This window comes from Petromyzon marinus, chromosome 72 (assembly GCF_048934315.1).
Source record: "Petromyzon marinus isolate PM22_M1 ecotype Great Lakes invasive population chromosome 72, UKy_Petmar_22M1.pri1.0, whole genome shotgun sequence".
NCBI classification, from domain to species: Eukaryota; Metazoa; Chordata; class Hyperoartia; order Petromyzontiformes; family Petromyzontidae; genus Petromyzon; species Petromyzon marinus.
This window is the reverse complement of record NC_133738.1, coordinates 6,065,107-6,081,763: the sequence shown is the minus strand read 5'-3', so window position 1 is coordinate 6,081,763 and position 16,657 is coordinate 6,065,107. Positions and strand designations below refer to the sequence as shown.

The window sequence follows — 16,657 nt, the reverse complement described above, 5'->3', positions numbered from 1 at the left end:
GAGCGGTGGCCGTACCAACAAAAAAACGCACGAGAAACATGAAGGCAAATGCAACTTCATTCAACGCAACCAGCAAAAATGAAAGTTTAAGATTCAAGGTGCAAACCCCCACCACCACCACCCGACACAACCAATCAGTAAAGCAGTTTGTCAGTAAACAAAACGTCCCTTTATATAGGTGTTTGGATTAGATCGGGTAAATATGAATGCGTCGTTAAATCCGCTACCGCCCAATCACACAGCAAATTAGTATGGGTGTCACGTAAACAAAACATGCCAATTCGTTACTAGTGTAGAGTAGTATGGCAACGTGACGTCATGCGTGCAGTGAGGCGCGATGACATCATGTCATCGGGGCTACTTAAGGGGGACCCCGTGATGAAAGCGGGTTCGTTGTGGGAGCCCGGGATGGTGAGGGTCTGAAGAAGACTGCTCCTGCTGGGAGTCGGAGATCCGGAGAGACAGCCAGGGGTAGAGCGCAAGAAGTCTGGGGAAGCCGGCTGAGTTACAGGAGGTGCTGCACTCCTCGGTCGGGCGGTGTTGGCTACGCTCCCGTCTCGACTCGAGTGAGAGAGCCCGAGGAGATAGCCGAAGCTAGAAAGAGATAGAGCCGAGGGTCCACGTGAAGGACCGAGTGTAGGACACCTATCTCTGGTGGTTAGTTACTACCTTCTTGTTAATAAACCGGCGCAATCCCTTACCTGGAATTCTGCCTCTGAGTCTTCATTCATCACGGGAGAAGAAATGTTACACGGAGCTACTAAGTATGTATGAAATCGAAAGAACACAGGTACTGGGAGAAACTAGAAATAGAGCAGGTGGTGATGGAATAATTATTGAGAGAGTACTGCAGCGAGAGAAGACTGGTGGTGAAGGGATAATTAATTAGAGGGTACTGCAGTGAGAGAAGACTGATGGTGAAGGGATAATTAATGAGAGAGTATGTGTAGCTCCGCTGATGCGTTACTTGCCACGAGTAGTAAAAACTCCATGTAACTTAATAAAAGGTCGTACCTTCTTTCACAACTCGTCGGAGATTCTTTACACAAGTACAGCACACCGGTTGTGTATTGGAGAGTAAACCCCACTACAACATTTACAAATTGAGTGCCATGATTTTTGCCAGTAATTACAACTAGCAAGGGCGATAGCCAGAGTTGTGGAGACATTCTCCCGTCTTGGTCTTAAACAAAGCGTGACGATTTAGTTTAATATTTCAGCACTAACCGGTTGTTGTCTGTTGGAGAGTTCAACCCACAACACACATTTACACATTCGAGTAGCTGGTGACGTTTCGCTTGGGGTGTGATTAAAACAACAACCAGCGGCCACCATCAAGCAACAGCCAATTTTTTAGATTTAAAGCTTTCGTGACTGCTAGGATCCATACTCTTTGGTTCTATTGGGTAAAGTCACGTAGGTGAAAATAAAATAACAAAAAATCACGACGTTTCGACCACAACATAAGCGGCCTTCATCAGGTGAAGGGACGAGACTGTCTGGAGGACAGCGCTGGAGTCCTCCAGACAGTCTCGTCCCTTCACCTGATGAAGGCCGCTTGTGTTGTGGCCGAAATGTCGTGATTTTTTGTTATTTTATTTTCACCTACGTGACTTTACCCAATAGAACCAAAGAGAACAGCCAATTTTGCCTGTCGCCTGATGAGGCTTAGTTTAAATTGCCATCTGTCAGTAAGGTTGACAGTAAGTAACCATGAAATAAGAGAGAGATGAGGCTTAGTTTAGTTTGCCATGTCAGTAAAGTTTAACAACAGGTAACCACGAACTGAGAGAGAGAGAGATGAGGTTTAGTTTAGTTTGCCATTTGTCAGTAATGTTTGACAGCAGGTAACCACGAAATAAAGGGGGGGGGGGGTTAGAGTGGAAATCCATAATTCGAAATCCCAACTTACCGCCGTTGCAGTTATCGGTCTGGCAGCAGCTGTAGTACTTGACGATGCCCGTGAACGAGGAGTTCATGCTCACGACGGATTGTCTCATCTGTGTCTTAAAGTCGGGAGCGTTACATTGTGCCTTGGTGGTGCAATTTTTGGCCGTGAACATTTGATTGCCTGCAAAACAAACGCATGTGAATTGAGAGCAGAAACGGTAATTTGCTTTTGTTTAGCCAGAGTGTGTGTGAGCTTACCTGTAATTGATCACACATATATAATTGTGCACTCTGCTAATATTAGATTTAAAGCTTTTGTGACTGCTAGGATCCATACTCTTTGGTTCTATTGGGTAAAGTCACGTAGGTAAAAAATAAAATAACAAAAATCACGACGTTTCGGCCACAACACAAGCGGCCTTCATCAGGTGAAGGGACGAGACTGTCTGGAGGACAGCGCTGGAGTGAAAAAAAGCCACGCTCAGATCACGACCTTTAAGCTGTGTGAGAAGAAACAAAGTGCCTTGACAAAGGAATTAGCATATAATTTAGCATTGAAATGGCTCATTGAAATAGCTAAGTTAAAGTATACACATCCGCAGAGGCACCCCTTGACAAAGGAATTAGCATAGAATTTAGCATTGAAATAGCTGAGTGATTAGCTTGTAACTGGTCACAGAAATAGCTATGTTAAAGTCAGAGCATATACATTCACCGAGGCACCTAGTACAAATCAAACAGGAGAATTTAGTGAAACACAACCACGTTCAGACCGCGGACCTTTAAACTGTGTGCGAGCAAACAAGGTGTCCTGAAAAAGAAATTAGCATAAAAATTAGCATTTGATTGGCCGATTTTAGAAAAGAGGTGGTGTACGTGCCGGTGGACTTGCCGTTTGGCGCGGGGGGGGGGGGGGGAGTTTACCTATTGATGGTGTGAAAAGGGAATTTATAAGAGCTGCGAAAGTTTGGGGTACCACTACTTGAAAAATATACTGTACCATTGAAATTAGTTTAATGTTTAGTTCGATTTAGAACATCTTTCCAATGGTTGCTTAATTTGAAACCATCTTCTCGGTTGAAATTGTGTCTGTGTTTGTAGATCTGAATTGCCTCATGAACAAATCTCTGATAAAAACCCGTGGGTTTGCAAAGAACCTTGGTATCGGAGAAAATTATATCGTGATCACCCACAGCGTTGTAACAGTGATCAGCCACGGCAGAAGAATTCGTTTTGCCGTGTTTCAAATCTGATTTGTGCTCGCGAATTCGGTCAGAGACATGTCGCTTTGTCTCCCCGATATAGCAATCACCGCAGGTACAACTCAATTTGTAAACCCCGGGGTACTGTAAGTCAGGAATGACATCCTTCACGGATGGGATCAGATCACGAATTTTGTGTACTGTATTTAACCGGACCTGGATCTTGTGTTTGTTTAGAATTTTGGAAATCTTTTTAGTAACGCCTGCTATATATGGTAGTGTGATGGTTTTGACCGGAGTATCAAGTGGTTGTTTCTGTATGGAGGGAGAAGCAGCTTGGCGGATGGTACGGTCAGAGTAACCATTCCTTTTGAGGGCCAGGTGTACATGTTTTAATTCACTGGTCAGGTGGTGTTGGTCTGAAATGCAATGAGCCCTATGGTATAAAGTTTTGATGAGATAATTATTTTGGGCTGGGTGGTGGTGGGAATCAGGTTTCAAGTAGGAATCTGTGTAGGTGAGTTTCCTGTAGACAGAATGCCCCAATGAGCCATCAGGTCTCCTCTCAAAGATGTTGTGTTTGAGAGGTTCTTTGCAAACCCACGGGTTTTTATCAGAGATAATGTTCATGAGGCAATTCAGATCTACAAACACATACACAATGTCAACCGAGAAGATGGTTTCAAATTAAGCAACCATGGGAAAGATGTTCTAAATCTAACTAAACATTAAACTAATTTCAATGGTACAGTATATTTTTCAAGTAGTGGTACCCCAAACTTTCGCAGCTCTTATGAATTCCCTTTTCACACCATCAATAGGTAAACTCCCCCCCCCCCCCCGCGCCAAACGGCAAGTCCACCGGCACGTACACCACCTCTTTTCTAAAATCGGCCAATCAAATGCTAATTTTTATGCTAATTTCTTTGTCAGGACACCTTGTTTGCTCGCACACAGTTTAAAGGTCCGCGGTCTGAATGTGGTTGTGTTTCGTTAAATTCTCCTGTTTGATTTGTACTAGGTGCCTCGGTGAATGTATATGCTCTGACTTTAACATACCTATTTCTGTGACCAGTTACAAGCTAATCACTCAGCTATTTCAATGCTAAATTCTATGCTAATTCCTTTGTCAAGGGGTGCCTCTGTGGATGTGCATACTTTAACTTAGCTATTTCAATGAGCCATTTCAATGCTAAATTATATGCTAATTCCTTTGTCAAGGTGCTTTGTTTCTTCTCACACAGCTTAAAGGTCGTGATCTGAGCGTGGCTTTTTTTCACTCCAGCGCTGTCCTCCAGACAGTCTCGTCCCTTCACCTGATGAAGGCCGCTTGTGTTGTGGCCGAAAGGTCGTGATTTTTGTTATTTTATTTCTTACCTACGTGACTTTACCAAATAGAACCAAAGAGTACACTCTGCTAATAGCTAGGCTATAGCCAAGTGAGTTTTTTTATGATCAGGGATCGGTCCGAGGCCCTCTGTGCACAGCATCGTACAGGGTACACACCCCCCCAAATTTCTATTGGGGCGGACTTTCGTGCTGTTAAACTGCATCGCTCTGATAATATATATATAATTTAAAAAATTAAATTGCTTGAATGCCTATCGACTGACAGGAGGAACTCGGTAATGTTAATTGACCAGTCAGTTATTGGTGGTAATGAAGATATTGCACGATTAAGACGTTGATATAATAATTGCGTCTGGAATATGAACACCGGCGCTTGATCCAATTTACACTTGGAGGAATTGAGCTGCGGCGTTGTGCAACATGGAGGGGTGACAAGGGAAGTGTCCGGTCGGTCTTGCAGATACGCCATTGCCCCTTAGGGAGAAGACCTTTTGAAATAATTTTTTTGCCATCACACAACCCCCCCTCCCCCCAGTTGTTGCAGAAATCGCCCACTTTCTCTTCGGGAGAGACAACACAACACGGAGTATATCAATTTATTTATCGTCTATCCAATTTTATTATTTTGTAATCATTATTGCGGTCGTGTATTTAGCCGACATGCCCCCCCCCCCCACCTCGTTAGAGGGACAGGGTATACTGGCTGCATTTGCATTGGGATCAAGTTGTTAATACCTTTCTGTAAGAGACAGGAAAGACTTCTGATCATCTCTCACGTTTTTCCACATCATGCGCTGTGATAAATACCACACAATAACGCAGCCCAACTGTTGTGCTAATCGGAGGTGCGGGGGAAGGATGACCAACTAAATACACCTCAATAAACAGTTCTGAAGAAGTAAGTTCGTCAATCTCAATGATTTAAAAGTGCACAGCTCCCAGTGGATTCCTAATATCAGAAGGAAGAGCGTTAAAGGCGACCGCATTAGCTCATCTGAAAGTGCGTGATGCGACGACCATGTTTGTTCGATGGCTTGCCGAAATCACAACCCCTATCACTCACCCCGATCACTACCACTATTCCTATCTCTGTCATTACCACTACCCAAACCCCTATCACTGCATGCATGTAGCTTACCCTGCATCAGCAGTGCAGTCACACATGAATCTTGTCCAGAAAGGCAGAGCTTTTTCTTTTCATCAACTCCCAAACCGACACTTCCATAATAGCAGTCTCGGGTAAGTTCTGCAAAACATGGGAGGAAGCTTTATAAATCCTGTGAATGAAGTCACAATGGCAGGTCGTGCTCACACACACAAACACTTGCCACGAATGAACCACAATACAGACAGTCCCTGGGTTACAGAAGGGTTAGGTTGCATAGAACGACCCATAACCATAATTTTCCATATTTTGGAAACTAGACAATTTGCCCCTAAATCAAGATAAAAGCCTATATCTGGAAATACTTGTAGCCTCCCCTACCGTTTTCTCTCAGCACTGTATCGCACTGTTGTGTATCATGCTGTCTATATCTACCTGTATCATATCGCCATACATATCCTCTGCACTTCCTATGATTCTTTAAATTAATCGAATATCTACCTTAACACTACCCATAATTAAACTAATGGAACAAACTGTATCCCATTATTTATAAATACCACGAAGCATTTTTGTATTGTTAACAGAGAGCAGTCACTTCCAAATGTTCCTTTACCGTACATTAGGCTAGGCCTAGACTTACACATTTGGCAAGGCCCACCTTACGCCTCGATTTGCGGTATTCATCCATAACCTCACTGTGCTGCACTGGCTGAAGTGAGCAGATATAAAGTTAATTCTTAACTCTAAACCTAAACTATAAAACGATTTATTTTTATTTTACCAGGTAATGCCCCACTGAGCTATGTAGCATTTTTTCAGAAGCGACCCCGGCCATTACAAATGATGGCAGTTCAGCAATGTGGCTTATCACCAGAACATTTCTAGCAGCAGCCAAATATTGTAAACACGTGGTGACGTTGATTTTAAGTGTGGAGGGAAAAACTGGAGGACTCGAATAAAAATCCACGCGACCAAGGGGATACAGACATGCAAACTAAAAATATACAGCAGGCACCATCAGATTCGGGAGCAACCCACGAGCTCCTGCATACCAGGCGAGGTAGTTAACATCGCCGAGTCATCGTGGCACCCACTAGACCTCCGCTTTGAGTATAGGCACTCTCCAGGTAACAGCCACACCTCACATGATGTGCACCACAGTTTCTGCTTAGAAAATTACAGTGCAGAGTGCAGTCTGTTCTCCTATAACGTGGTAGTAGTGTTTGCATTCCTGAAGACCATTATGTTATAGGACAATCGCGTTGTAATCTAACCTATAAAAGTAATTTTTTGTCCGTCCGTCCATCCACACACGTGCGCTTGCGAGGGATTTGGCTCTCGATCTGTGGGGTTTACGTTGAAAAAAAATTGCCAGGCAGCACACTAAGCCCCGCGGTGGTCAAGCGCTATGCCGTTTTCCCATCCTTAAACTTTAAAATAGTTAAAATAGCGTTTTAGTGCGATTTCTCTTTATTTATTTCCCCGCTCTGCTCAAGCTGCATGGGGGTTGCCCCTGGCAATGCATGCGTGTCATCGGTGGAGGGTGGAGGGGATTTCTCATTCGCATTGAAAATGAAAAAAATATATATACGCAACGCTGTGGTAAATTCATCAGTGTCATGTCCTCTTCTCTCCTCCCCCCACCCCAATGTGTGCACTTACTACTATAGGGTCGGTAGATACTAATATAGCTTTTAGATAGTATTATTGTAGCTCGGGCGGGGGGAATGGTGGGGGGGGGGGGGGGCTGTGGTAGCGGCCCAGCCCCCAGCCTGGTAATGTGTCACCTGCTCCGGCTGGGCAATCTAGGCGAGGCCACAGGTCTAGGCCTCACCACGGCAATGTAAAGTACTAAGGTTCATTGGTACTATTGTTGTGGTGTAAATGATGACACGGAGAGCAGTCGTTGTGGGGGGCTGATGCCAACTGTTTATTTAGGGCTTCCCGCCTAAGGTTTGGGGAAGGGTTAACACCGGACTCGGCTAAGCCAATCTCCCCAGGGGAAGGGTACTGGGAATCCCTACGCCTCCCAGGCTAACGGGCTCTTCCCACAGCGCTGGTCGACGGTTAAGCCAACTCGGCCAGCCGGGTAAAGTAGCCCCCCTTAGCCTGGTGCTATTTCTCCCCTACCCTGGGTCCCCACTCTCATACCGCTCACAACCCCGGCTCCTGGCGAAGACCCCGAACACGTCACGGGTCCCCCCTCAAATACCCCGAGGGGACATGACGTCACTCCTCCCGAGGCGAGTGTGACAATCCGTCACCACTCTACTCCTCAACACTATGCAACAAATATTACAATAATAATGTTTGTGTGCAGAAAACAAATTTTTCATTAGGTTGCTAAATTTGATTTTTATAGGTGTTTTTATGACGCTACGATGGTGTCCAGCCAGTCTGTGCTGTGGCCTGTTGCCTGCTGATTAATTAACGTCCATGCAATGGCACTATTATCTATAGGCTAATTTTGCTTTTGGCCATTATGAGTGTATGCCAGTATATTATCTGCTGCCTGCTTCTTTACCTCACTCAGTGTACTGCCAGCCTTTCATGTCGACTGTATTCTGCTTTTTCAGCTGCTGACTGTATTGCCAGCTTTTTATGTCGACTGTAGCAATGCTTATGTCATTGAGTCGGCATACTGGCAGTCTATAATCTAGACTGTAGCCTGCTTCTCAACTTAGCTGTGCGTACTGCTGCTCTTTAATGTACACTTATTTCAGCTTGTTTATTCAATGATGACGGAAAAAATTAATGCAAGTGACATTGACACATTTGTCAGTGCTGAGCTACCTGGCCCCCATCAAGACCCTGCCCTGTTTGATGTGGTCTGCAAGCAAATGGTCCATGGCCCGTGTGGGCAGTTCAATCCAAATTCGCCATTTATGCAAGACCGCAGGTGTACCAAGAAGTATCCACGCAACTTCTTGAAAGTCACTCATTCAGGCCATGATGGCTATCCTCTATATCGTCGCATAAAAATGGAGCATGGTGGATTTGAAACAACACTCAGACCTACCACTAACTCTTAAATGAAGGTTGACAACCAGTGGATCGCCCTCTTCTGTGCAAGATCTTCGAGGCCCACATTAATGTGGAATTCTACAATTCTGTGCAAGCCATCAAATAACTTTGGAAATACATAAACAACGTCTCTGACATGCCTGTCTTTGACTTGCAAAAAGAGGGGCAAAGTGTGGGTGAGGTTTAACTTTTTGTCCAAGGAAGATACATCAGCAGAAATGAGGCCACTTGGATAATTCCTGACTCCCCCATCCATGAGCGTTCCCCCCCAGTCGTCCATTTGGAAGTTCAACTGGAAAATGGTCAACGCATCTACTTCACCAAGGGAAATGACCAACAACAGGCCCTGGCTCCACAAGATACCACCCTGATGGCGTTCTTTGTTTTGTGCCAAAGTTACCCATTTGCTGCAAACCTGCTCTAAAAGTGCAAATGTGTGTGTGTAAGTCCATATGTGTGTGCATGTAGGTCGATGTGCGTGTGTGTGTCTTTGCCCGGGCAATGCTGGGTACTTCCTGCTAGTAGTGAATAAAACTAAACAAAATAATGTAACATGAAAAATATAATCGGTTTTATTCACGCTCACCTCGAGTCCTGATGCTAGCTTGCTTGTTGGAAGGAGAGTGCATCACGCGGGATGCGGGGCCTCATCACATCTGAACAAAGTAGTTCCGCGGTTCATCTTATGGGCAATGTTCGTAAGCGCGGGCGGTCGTAAGGATGCAGCTATTCGTGAGCACTCGGCGTTCGTAAGCACATGGGCATTTGTAAGCGCCGGCGTTCGTAAGCCCGGAAGTTTCGTATCCCCGGGACCGCCTGTATGGTACTGCATTTTCACTGCATTTAGGTTTTTCAGGAAAACAAGCCGAATGCATAGAGGTTCGCCACTGCGAGTTTTATTTATTACCGTAGTTGCACAGAAGTCCCTGGCAGCAGGAGGTGCTATCGACGGTTCCAACGAACGTCGACAGTTTTCCGAGGATGTACTGTTTCATCTGGTCCTTGAAGTCGGGCGCATCGCACTGTGCTTTTGTGGTACAGGCTCTGGCCAGGTAACGAATACCATCTGCAATGGAGAATTAATTGGAGTGAAGAAAAAAAGAAAAAAAGCTGCATTTAAGTATAAACGACATACAATTTGCAAGTGCACGCAATTAAATTAAACGTTTTGTTGTTGTTGGTAAAGCGCGTCCAAAAATGTGCAAAATAAGATTACGTATAAGTACAGCAAAACCAATCCCTCTCGCGGGTTTTAGCCATCGCGATTTTGTGAGAAATTCATGAAGAAACGAACATGTTTTGTTATATTACAATCAATTATTAGAGCACATTCGTTTGCATGTTTACCACAAGTACTGTGTGTGGTTAATGCTGTACATGATGCTGTACAATAAGTATCGATTTGGTGTTTGAACATCTTAACACAACTTCTGCTTTATTTCCAGAAAGGGTATAAAGCCTATTATCTTTTCATTATTTTTATACTGGCATCAAAGGTATGCCATAGATGTAAGCGCTGCTCAATGCGAGCTGTAAGTGCTCTGATACTTGCCATTATCTTTGCACCGTTCACCTTTTGGCATTGTTCTATGGTCTGTCACTGGTGCAGAGACAAGGCCCTTAAGAATGGTGCCGTCTCTGGTGTAGGCCAATCGGTTCTAAGCACAATGCTTATATTACCGGAGGACCTGAAGAAAAATCAATGCAGTGACCACCATGGGAAGAGACTCCAAATATACAACAGGCATTGTCAGGGTCCAGGATTTATCTCACTGCCTAATATATACCAGGCGAGGGAGATAACATATCCAGGGGGAGAGAGATAGACGCAGACTCCAAATATATAGCAGCCTCGACCCGGAAGCACTTACTCTGAGTCAGTTGCATCGTCACGCATGAGTCTCGCCCCATTGCACATTTAGATGATTTTTCAGGAATCCCCAAATCAGCACTTCCGCTTTTGCAGTAAACAGCCGGAGCTGAAAAATTGTACAAAGACGCACATTAGTATTTAAACTCAACCATTTTTTACCAAGTGTAAGGCCCCATTGAGCTGTTACGTAGTAGCTCTTTTTTTGGAAGCGACCTGGCATCACAGATGATAGCAACTCAGCGAAGTGACTGATATGCTCACGTGGAAATTTAGGGCAACCAAACACTCTAAACCCGTGTTTCTAAATGTGAAGGGAAAAACCGGAGTGCCCAGCTTAAAAATCCATGCGACCACCACGGGGGATATAGAGACGCAAACTCCACATATAACAGCAGCATGCATCGTCTGGGTCGAACTTCACGAACCTCCTGCATACCAGGCGAAGTAGTTAACATCTTCGAGCCATCGTGGCGCCCACTAGACCTCACTTTGAGTATAATCACTCTCCAGGTAACAGCCACACCCCTCCAACACCTCACACCAGGGACGGAGCCAGGATTTCAGGCCGGGGTGACATTCAAAACATTTTAATTTCAAGAATGATTAGAGAGTCAGGCTGTTGAACTAGACGCCATCGGTTGGCGACACACTCTGACAATGCAGTTGCACGGAGTCCGCCAGACCGAGTGTCGTACACTTACATGCAGAATGTCATGCCTGTCACCCCCCCTGGCTCCGCCCCTGCCTCACACGATGTGCACCACAGTTTTTGGTTCAAAAATTACAGTACAGATTAGTCTGTTCTCCTATGACGTATGGTAGTTTTGATTTGAAGCTTTCGTGACTGCAGGAATCCATACTCTGGTTCTTTCAGTAAAGTCAAGTAGATAGAAAAAATAAAAGAAACACGACGTTTTGGTCGCAACACAAGCGTCCTTCATCAGGTGAGAAAGAATGATCTGCTGTTGTGGCTTTACATAGGCACGGGAAGGGGGGGGGGGAGTTTTTGTAGAGTCGTGGCTGCAGGAGTTCACGGGGGGGAGGGTTTGTGGCGTGCAAGGACGGGTGGGGGCTGGCACGGGGAGGTAGTGGGGCTGGAGAAATTAGCATGTCAATGAGTTTTAATTAGTACACTAAAACGAAAAACGGCACGGGTGGGTGAGTAAAAATAACAGCAGTTAAAACTTGACGTGGTTTATCACGTCCTTCCAATGATTGCTCAACCTGAATCCATCTTCTCGATTAAAGTTTTGTCTGTTTGTATATCTGGATGGCTTCATGAACAAATCTCTGATGATGGCACGAGGGTTTTCAGAGCATCTTGGTGTCGGAGAAAACAATGTCATGTGTGCCCACAGTGTTGAAACAATGATCCGCCACCGCCGAGGTGTTGGTTCTGCTGTGTTTCAAATCCTTTTTGTGTTCGCGAACCCCGTCTGAGACACGTCGCTTCGTTTCACCAATGTAACTGCTGCCACAGACACAACTCAGCTTATAGACACCAGGACGATAACGAGATTATAAGTAACGCAGGCCGAACAAAGAATGGAGGAGCATATAGGGTAGCCTCTAGAAGTATCCAGCAGCATCCCAATACCCTGTGTGATATGTCAAGGCAGCCGTATGACCGCTTATTCCGACTCGCGCTGCGACGTAGTTCCGCTCGCTCGATCATGTTGCATCCAATTCACAAAAAAAAATTCCCTGTAATACATTCTTCACTTTTCATATCAAAATTCGCTTTATGAAAACACAGGGTTACAGGATAACTAACTGTATTTGCTTTCAATCACATGTCTAATTATCAGAATCCATATGCATGCATGATAAAATCTCAGCTGTGTCGAAAGTTTTATTTCATTTGAGCTTTGGGTCAAATCGCCCATCAGGTTATACAATTGGATATTACGTGAAAACAGTGATAATATATGGTACGGTTTTATTTAACAGTACATGGTTCAGGTTTTCAAGAACCCGACCCAAACGTACATACGGAGAGTCCTTGACTTATGAAGGAACAGGTTTTATGTTCCAGAGAGCCGTTCGCAAGTATATTTATAATCGTATCTTATAACCCAAGAGTTAATTGTACAGTAAATACGATCAGTCCCATAAAAAAGTGATACGGTTTCAATAAAAGCAGGGAAGCATAGTTAAACTCACAAATAAGACAATGTACATTTTCACGTAATACTGCAATAAATACTCTATAGTGAATAGAATCAAACGTAAAATAAAGTAACATGAAGAAAATTATCGGTAATTTTTTCCGCTCACCTCGAGTCCTGATGCTAGCTCGCTTGTCGGAAGGGGAGTGGCAACAACGCGGGATGACGTGGGGGCCTCGTCAAATCTAGCGGAGGATCGCTCCGCCGAACAAAGTAGTTCCGCGGTTCATCTTACGGGGAATGTTCGTAAGCGCGCAAGCGTTCGTAAGCACAAGGCTGGTCACAAGCGTGGTCGGTCATAAGCATGCGGACGTTCGTAAGCACTGGAAGTTTCGTATCCCTGGGACAGCCTGTATGGTAACCGCATTTAGGTTTTTCAGGAAAAACAACACAAACACGGAGGTTTTTTTTAATTACCGTCGTTGCACAAAACTGTCTGGCAGCAGGAGGTGCTATCGACGGTGCCAACGAACGTCGGCAGTTGTCCGAGGATGTACTGTTTCATCTGGTCCTTGAAGTCGAACGCATGGCACTGTGCTTGTGTAGCACAGGTTCTGGCCTGGTAAGGAATACCATCTGGAATGGAGGTGTAATTGGAGAGAAGAAAAAAAGAACCAAAAAATCTGCAGTTAGGTATAAATGACATCATTAGCGCATGTACGTAATGAAACTTAACGTTTTTCAACGGTTTTACTTAACTTGACTCCTGTGTCGTGGTCAAATCGTCAAATCTTGTAATTTACATTTCGATCGCTTCCCGTTGTCCAATCAATCCCTAATTTTGCACAAGTACTCAGATCCGGTGACAATGCATGCCTATGTCAAATAATCATTTAATTGGCTCCTTGAAAGCGATTCACTTTTTGTATGGACGACTTGTTAGTGGTCAAAAACGCCGCGGTCCCTAAACTCTGGAATCGGCTCGCCCAAGAAGCAGGCGCCACGTGTCTCAGGCGCCACGTGTCTCAGGCGCCACGTGTCTCAGGCGCCACGTGTCTCAGGCGCCACGTGTCTCAGGCGCGCCTGCTCCGTGTCAAATGCTTACAGGCATCCTCCATACAAAAGTTGTACATTGAAGATTCATTTATAAAATAACCTATTAATTCAAGTAAGCGTTGATGTGGGAGCAGGCGCCGCATCATTGACGTACTTCTCGACGGTGAGTTAAACGAAGTTGTGAAAAAAGTCTCATTGTATGTCGTCCTCAAATTTTGTAATCAAAATGTCCTCCAGTTACCGTTATCCAATCGATCCCAAATTTTGCACACACTGACATCCAGACACAATGCATGCCTGATCAAAATCTCCAACTAATCAATTACTTGCCTCGTTTAAACCAATTAATATTTGGGTTTGAAGCCTTATTCCACGAGTGCTTTGCAAACAGGTTGTGTTCAAAATATATATTAATACCAACGTAGGAGTCGACACGTCGAAACTTGCCTGGAACATATTCAAGGTAAACAGTCACATCAAATGCTTTGAACACGAAATTTAACACTCTTCTGAAATTCGTGGTCCGCCAGGAAGTGTCTGTGTTGTTGGCCTGACTGGATGTGCTTCACATAATGTGTTTTCAGGTTTGTTGAATTCTCATCTCATCTTTTTGTTGTATTTACCTCCGTGATTTGTTCTTGACACCTAATGAAGATCGCTTGTGTTGTGATCGAAACGTCGTGATTGTCTTTTGTTTAAATATAATTTTATTGTATTTCTACATACGTGACTTTACCGAAAAAAACAATGAGTAAGTTTACAAAAGTTGTTTATTATGATGTAGTGCATCCAATGGGACAATGCATAGACAGGGTCAATGACTTCATTTTTGCACTAACCCCTTTGAAAGTGACATTTTTACATTTGTATTGATGTTTTATTCATATACTTTTTATATGGCGGTTTGTGGTCGACAAATCGTTTGAGTGTTGGCCTTTCGAACTCAAGCTCAAAAGTTCAAATCTTGGAGATGAAATTTGTATTTCTTGTTCAATTAACATTTTTGGTACTTATATAGAGCTTTAAACTATTGCACATTTTAGAGTGAGTTGTCTGTGCTTGATAAGTTGACTGAGGTTGGGAAATGTGACTTTTATATTAACATTTTTAACTCTCAGCTCGTGAGTTCAAGCCCCGACTTATCACAAATTGCCAGCTACTCTTTGACCCAAAGTCATTTGTCCTATACAAACCAACAAATCAACATCACATACAATCAAGAAATCATGATGGTCGATTGCAATCTGTGCGTGAACACACGTGACAATTCAGAGTTGCAGAAAGACTTGAAGCACGTGATGTCACATGAAAGCGAAATTGTCATTATCAATCGCAACGTCTTCAAGCACTCAATGCTGACATGACAACATTTGACAATGCAATCAACACATTCTGTCATAAAATCAGTAAAGTCTGCACTAAACTCTCCTATCCAAAATAATATTTACAGAGTGCGACATAACAAAAATGCATTGCACTATCTACCAATCGAATTGTCATCAAAGCAAACATTGGAAATGTGTTCACATTGCAAGACACACACCAACAGTAACAAAAGAGCTGCACCGCCAAAAGCTCACTGGAATTATTTGGATCCTGGTGAAATTCCAGATGTGATTCAACAGCCAGAACAACGTCTATTATCAATAGTTATACCATTTGTCAAGATCATCAAATTCTGTGGAGTCTTCAGTCAATTTGGCTTCCGTGGACAAGTGGTGCTCTTTGCTATGGACATTTTTAAAGTTAGTGACACACTTCCACGAGCAATGCATAATACTGCAATGGTTGTCATCACAAAACATCTTGAGAATCTAAACATCACACGTGAATTCTCTATAATTCGGAAATAAGTTTACAATGCACTCAACTGGCTAATTCAAAAAAGCCACTTTATCGGGATGTAACAATCAATTAAGAAGCAAACATCGCTGATGTACATTCAGTTGCTTTTCCTGTGCAACAACCAGTGGAACAAAATCAGTCGCAATAACCTGCTAATGCTTACATGGCAATCAATGAAAGACCAAGAATTGTTCACGCTGCACGGCATCAGGCAAATGAAGATGTGTTTACATGTTCCAATGCAGGCGTTCAATGTTGCACAATGGTGCTGGCAAATATTGTAAGAGCTGCTATATTGCTGTTGTATATATAGGCCTTTTTCCCAAAAATTACATTAAGAAAAATTCTGCCAATATTTTTTTAATCAATTGCGATGTCGCTTGGGGCAAAAGGAGGTGGTGCGACCCCCCTCCCTCCCATCACACAGCAGCTGCCTTTCACACTCGGGACCAGGCAGCCGGAGATAAGCCATAAAATGCAATAAAAACACCAGTAATAAAAAGAAGGGGTGGGGGGGGGGGGTTGCTAATCCGATTCTGGGGAATCTCTACACGACTTCAAAAGGCCACCTCAAAAGAGTACAGACAGCAGGCGCCACGAAACAGGCAACGTTTATTTTTGTACTGTTTTTGTTTCTCTTAACACAACGGTAAAATTTCAAAACTTAGCGACAAGAATAAGTGAACATCATAGACTCACACACTCCGATGAAAAACCAGGTGACAATCTACATTAGTGGGTTATTATTTCTCATATTATTTTTTATACTAATGTTATTCACCTTTTTTATATTATTAGATATAAGTAATATTAAAGGAGCGCCCCACGGTCTTATGTTTTAGTTACAAATGTCGAAAAATATTCTGAACTACTGGTGATGGCTGAAAAAAAATATTTTTTACTTTTTAGTGCACTTTAAAATTAAACCGTTATTTTTAAAACCTTTTTTTAAGGAGTTTATTTGTTGTTGGTAAAGCGCGTCCCAAAATGTGCAAAATAAGGGATTACGTACAAGTGTAGTGGTGTTATGGTACAAACACACATCTGTTACAGCCGTTAGGGTGTTACGGGACAAACGCACGTCGGTTACAGCTAGCATCCAGGGCTTACCCAAAGGGGGCTATGGGATTTGGATCCCCCGCGCCCCTTCCAAAGGGTGGGCTACGGGGTGTGTTTCGATCCCTCAGAACCCCGCCCCTCG

The 16,657-nt window shown here is 43.7% G+C and overlaps 1 protein-coding gene and 1 long non-coding RNA gene across 4 annotated transcripts in view; both read right to left on the bottom strand.

Annotated features, from left to right (window-relative positions):
• LOC116957345 (uncharacterized) overlaps positions 1–16,657 on the bottom strand; it is a 183,877-nt gene that overhangs the window by 69,935 nt on the left and 97,285 nt on the right. The window lies entirely within an intron of this gene.
• The window catches only part of LOC142906932 (uncharacterized), a 48,544-nt gene that overhangs the window by 18,604 nt on the left and 13,283 nt on the right, over positions 1–16,657 (bottom strand). For all 3 annotated transcript variants that reach the window (XM_076055712.1, XM_076055710.1, XM_076055711.1), the window contains 5 exons: positions 13,033–13,191; positions 10,446–10,553; positions 9,482–9,640; positions 5,581–5,688; positions 1,913–2,071 (listed from right to left, as the gene is read on the bottom strand). In XM_076055712.1, coding sequence (XP_075911827.1) covers positions 1,913–2,071; positions 5,581–5,688; positions 9,482–9,640; positions 10,446–10,553; positions 13,033–13,191 — 693 coding nt within the window. The remainder of the gene's footprint in view (positions 1–1,912; positions 2,072–5,580; positions 5,689–9,481; positions 9,641–10,445; positions 10,554–13,032; positions 13,192–16,657) is intronic.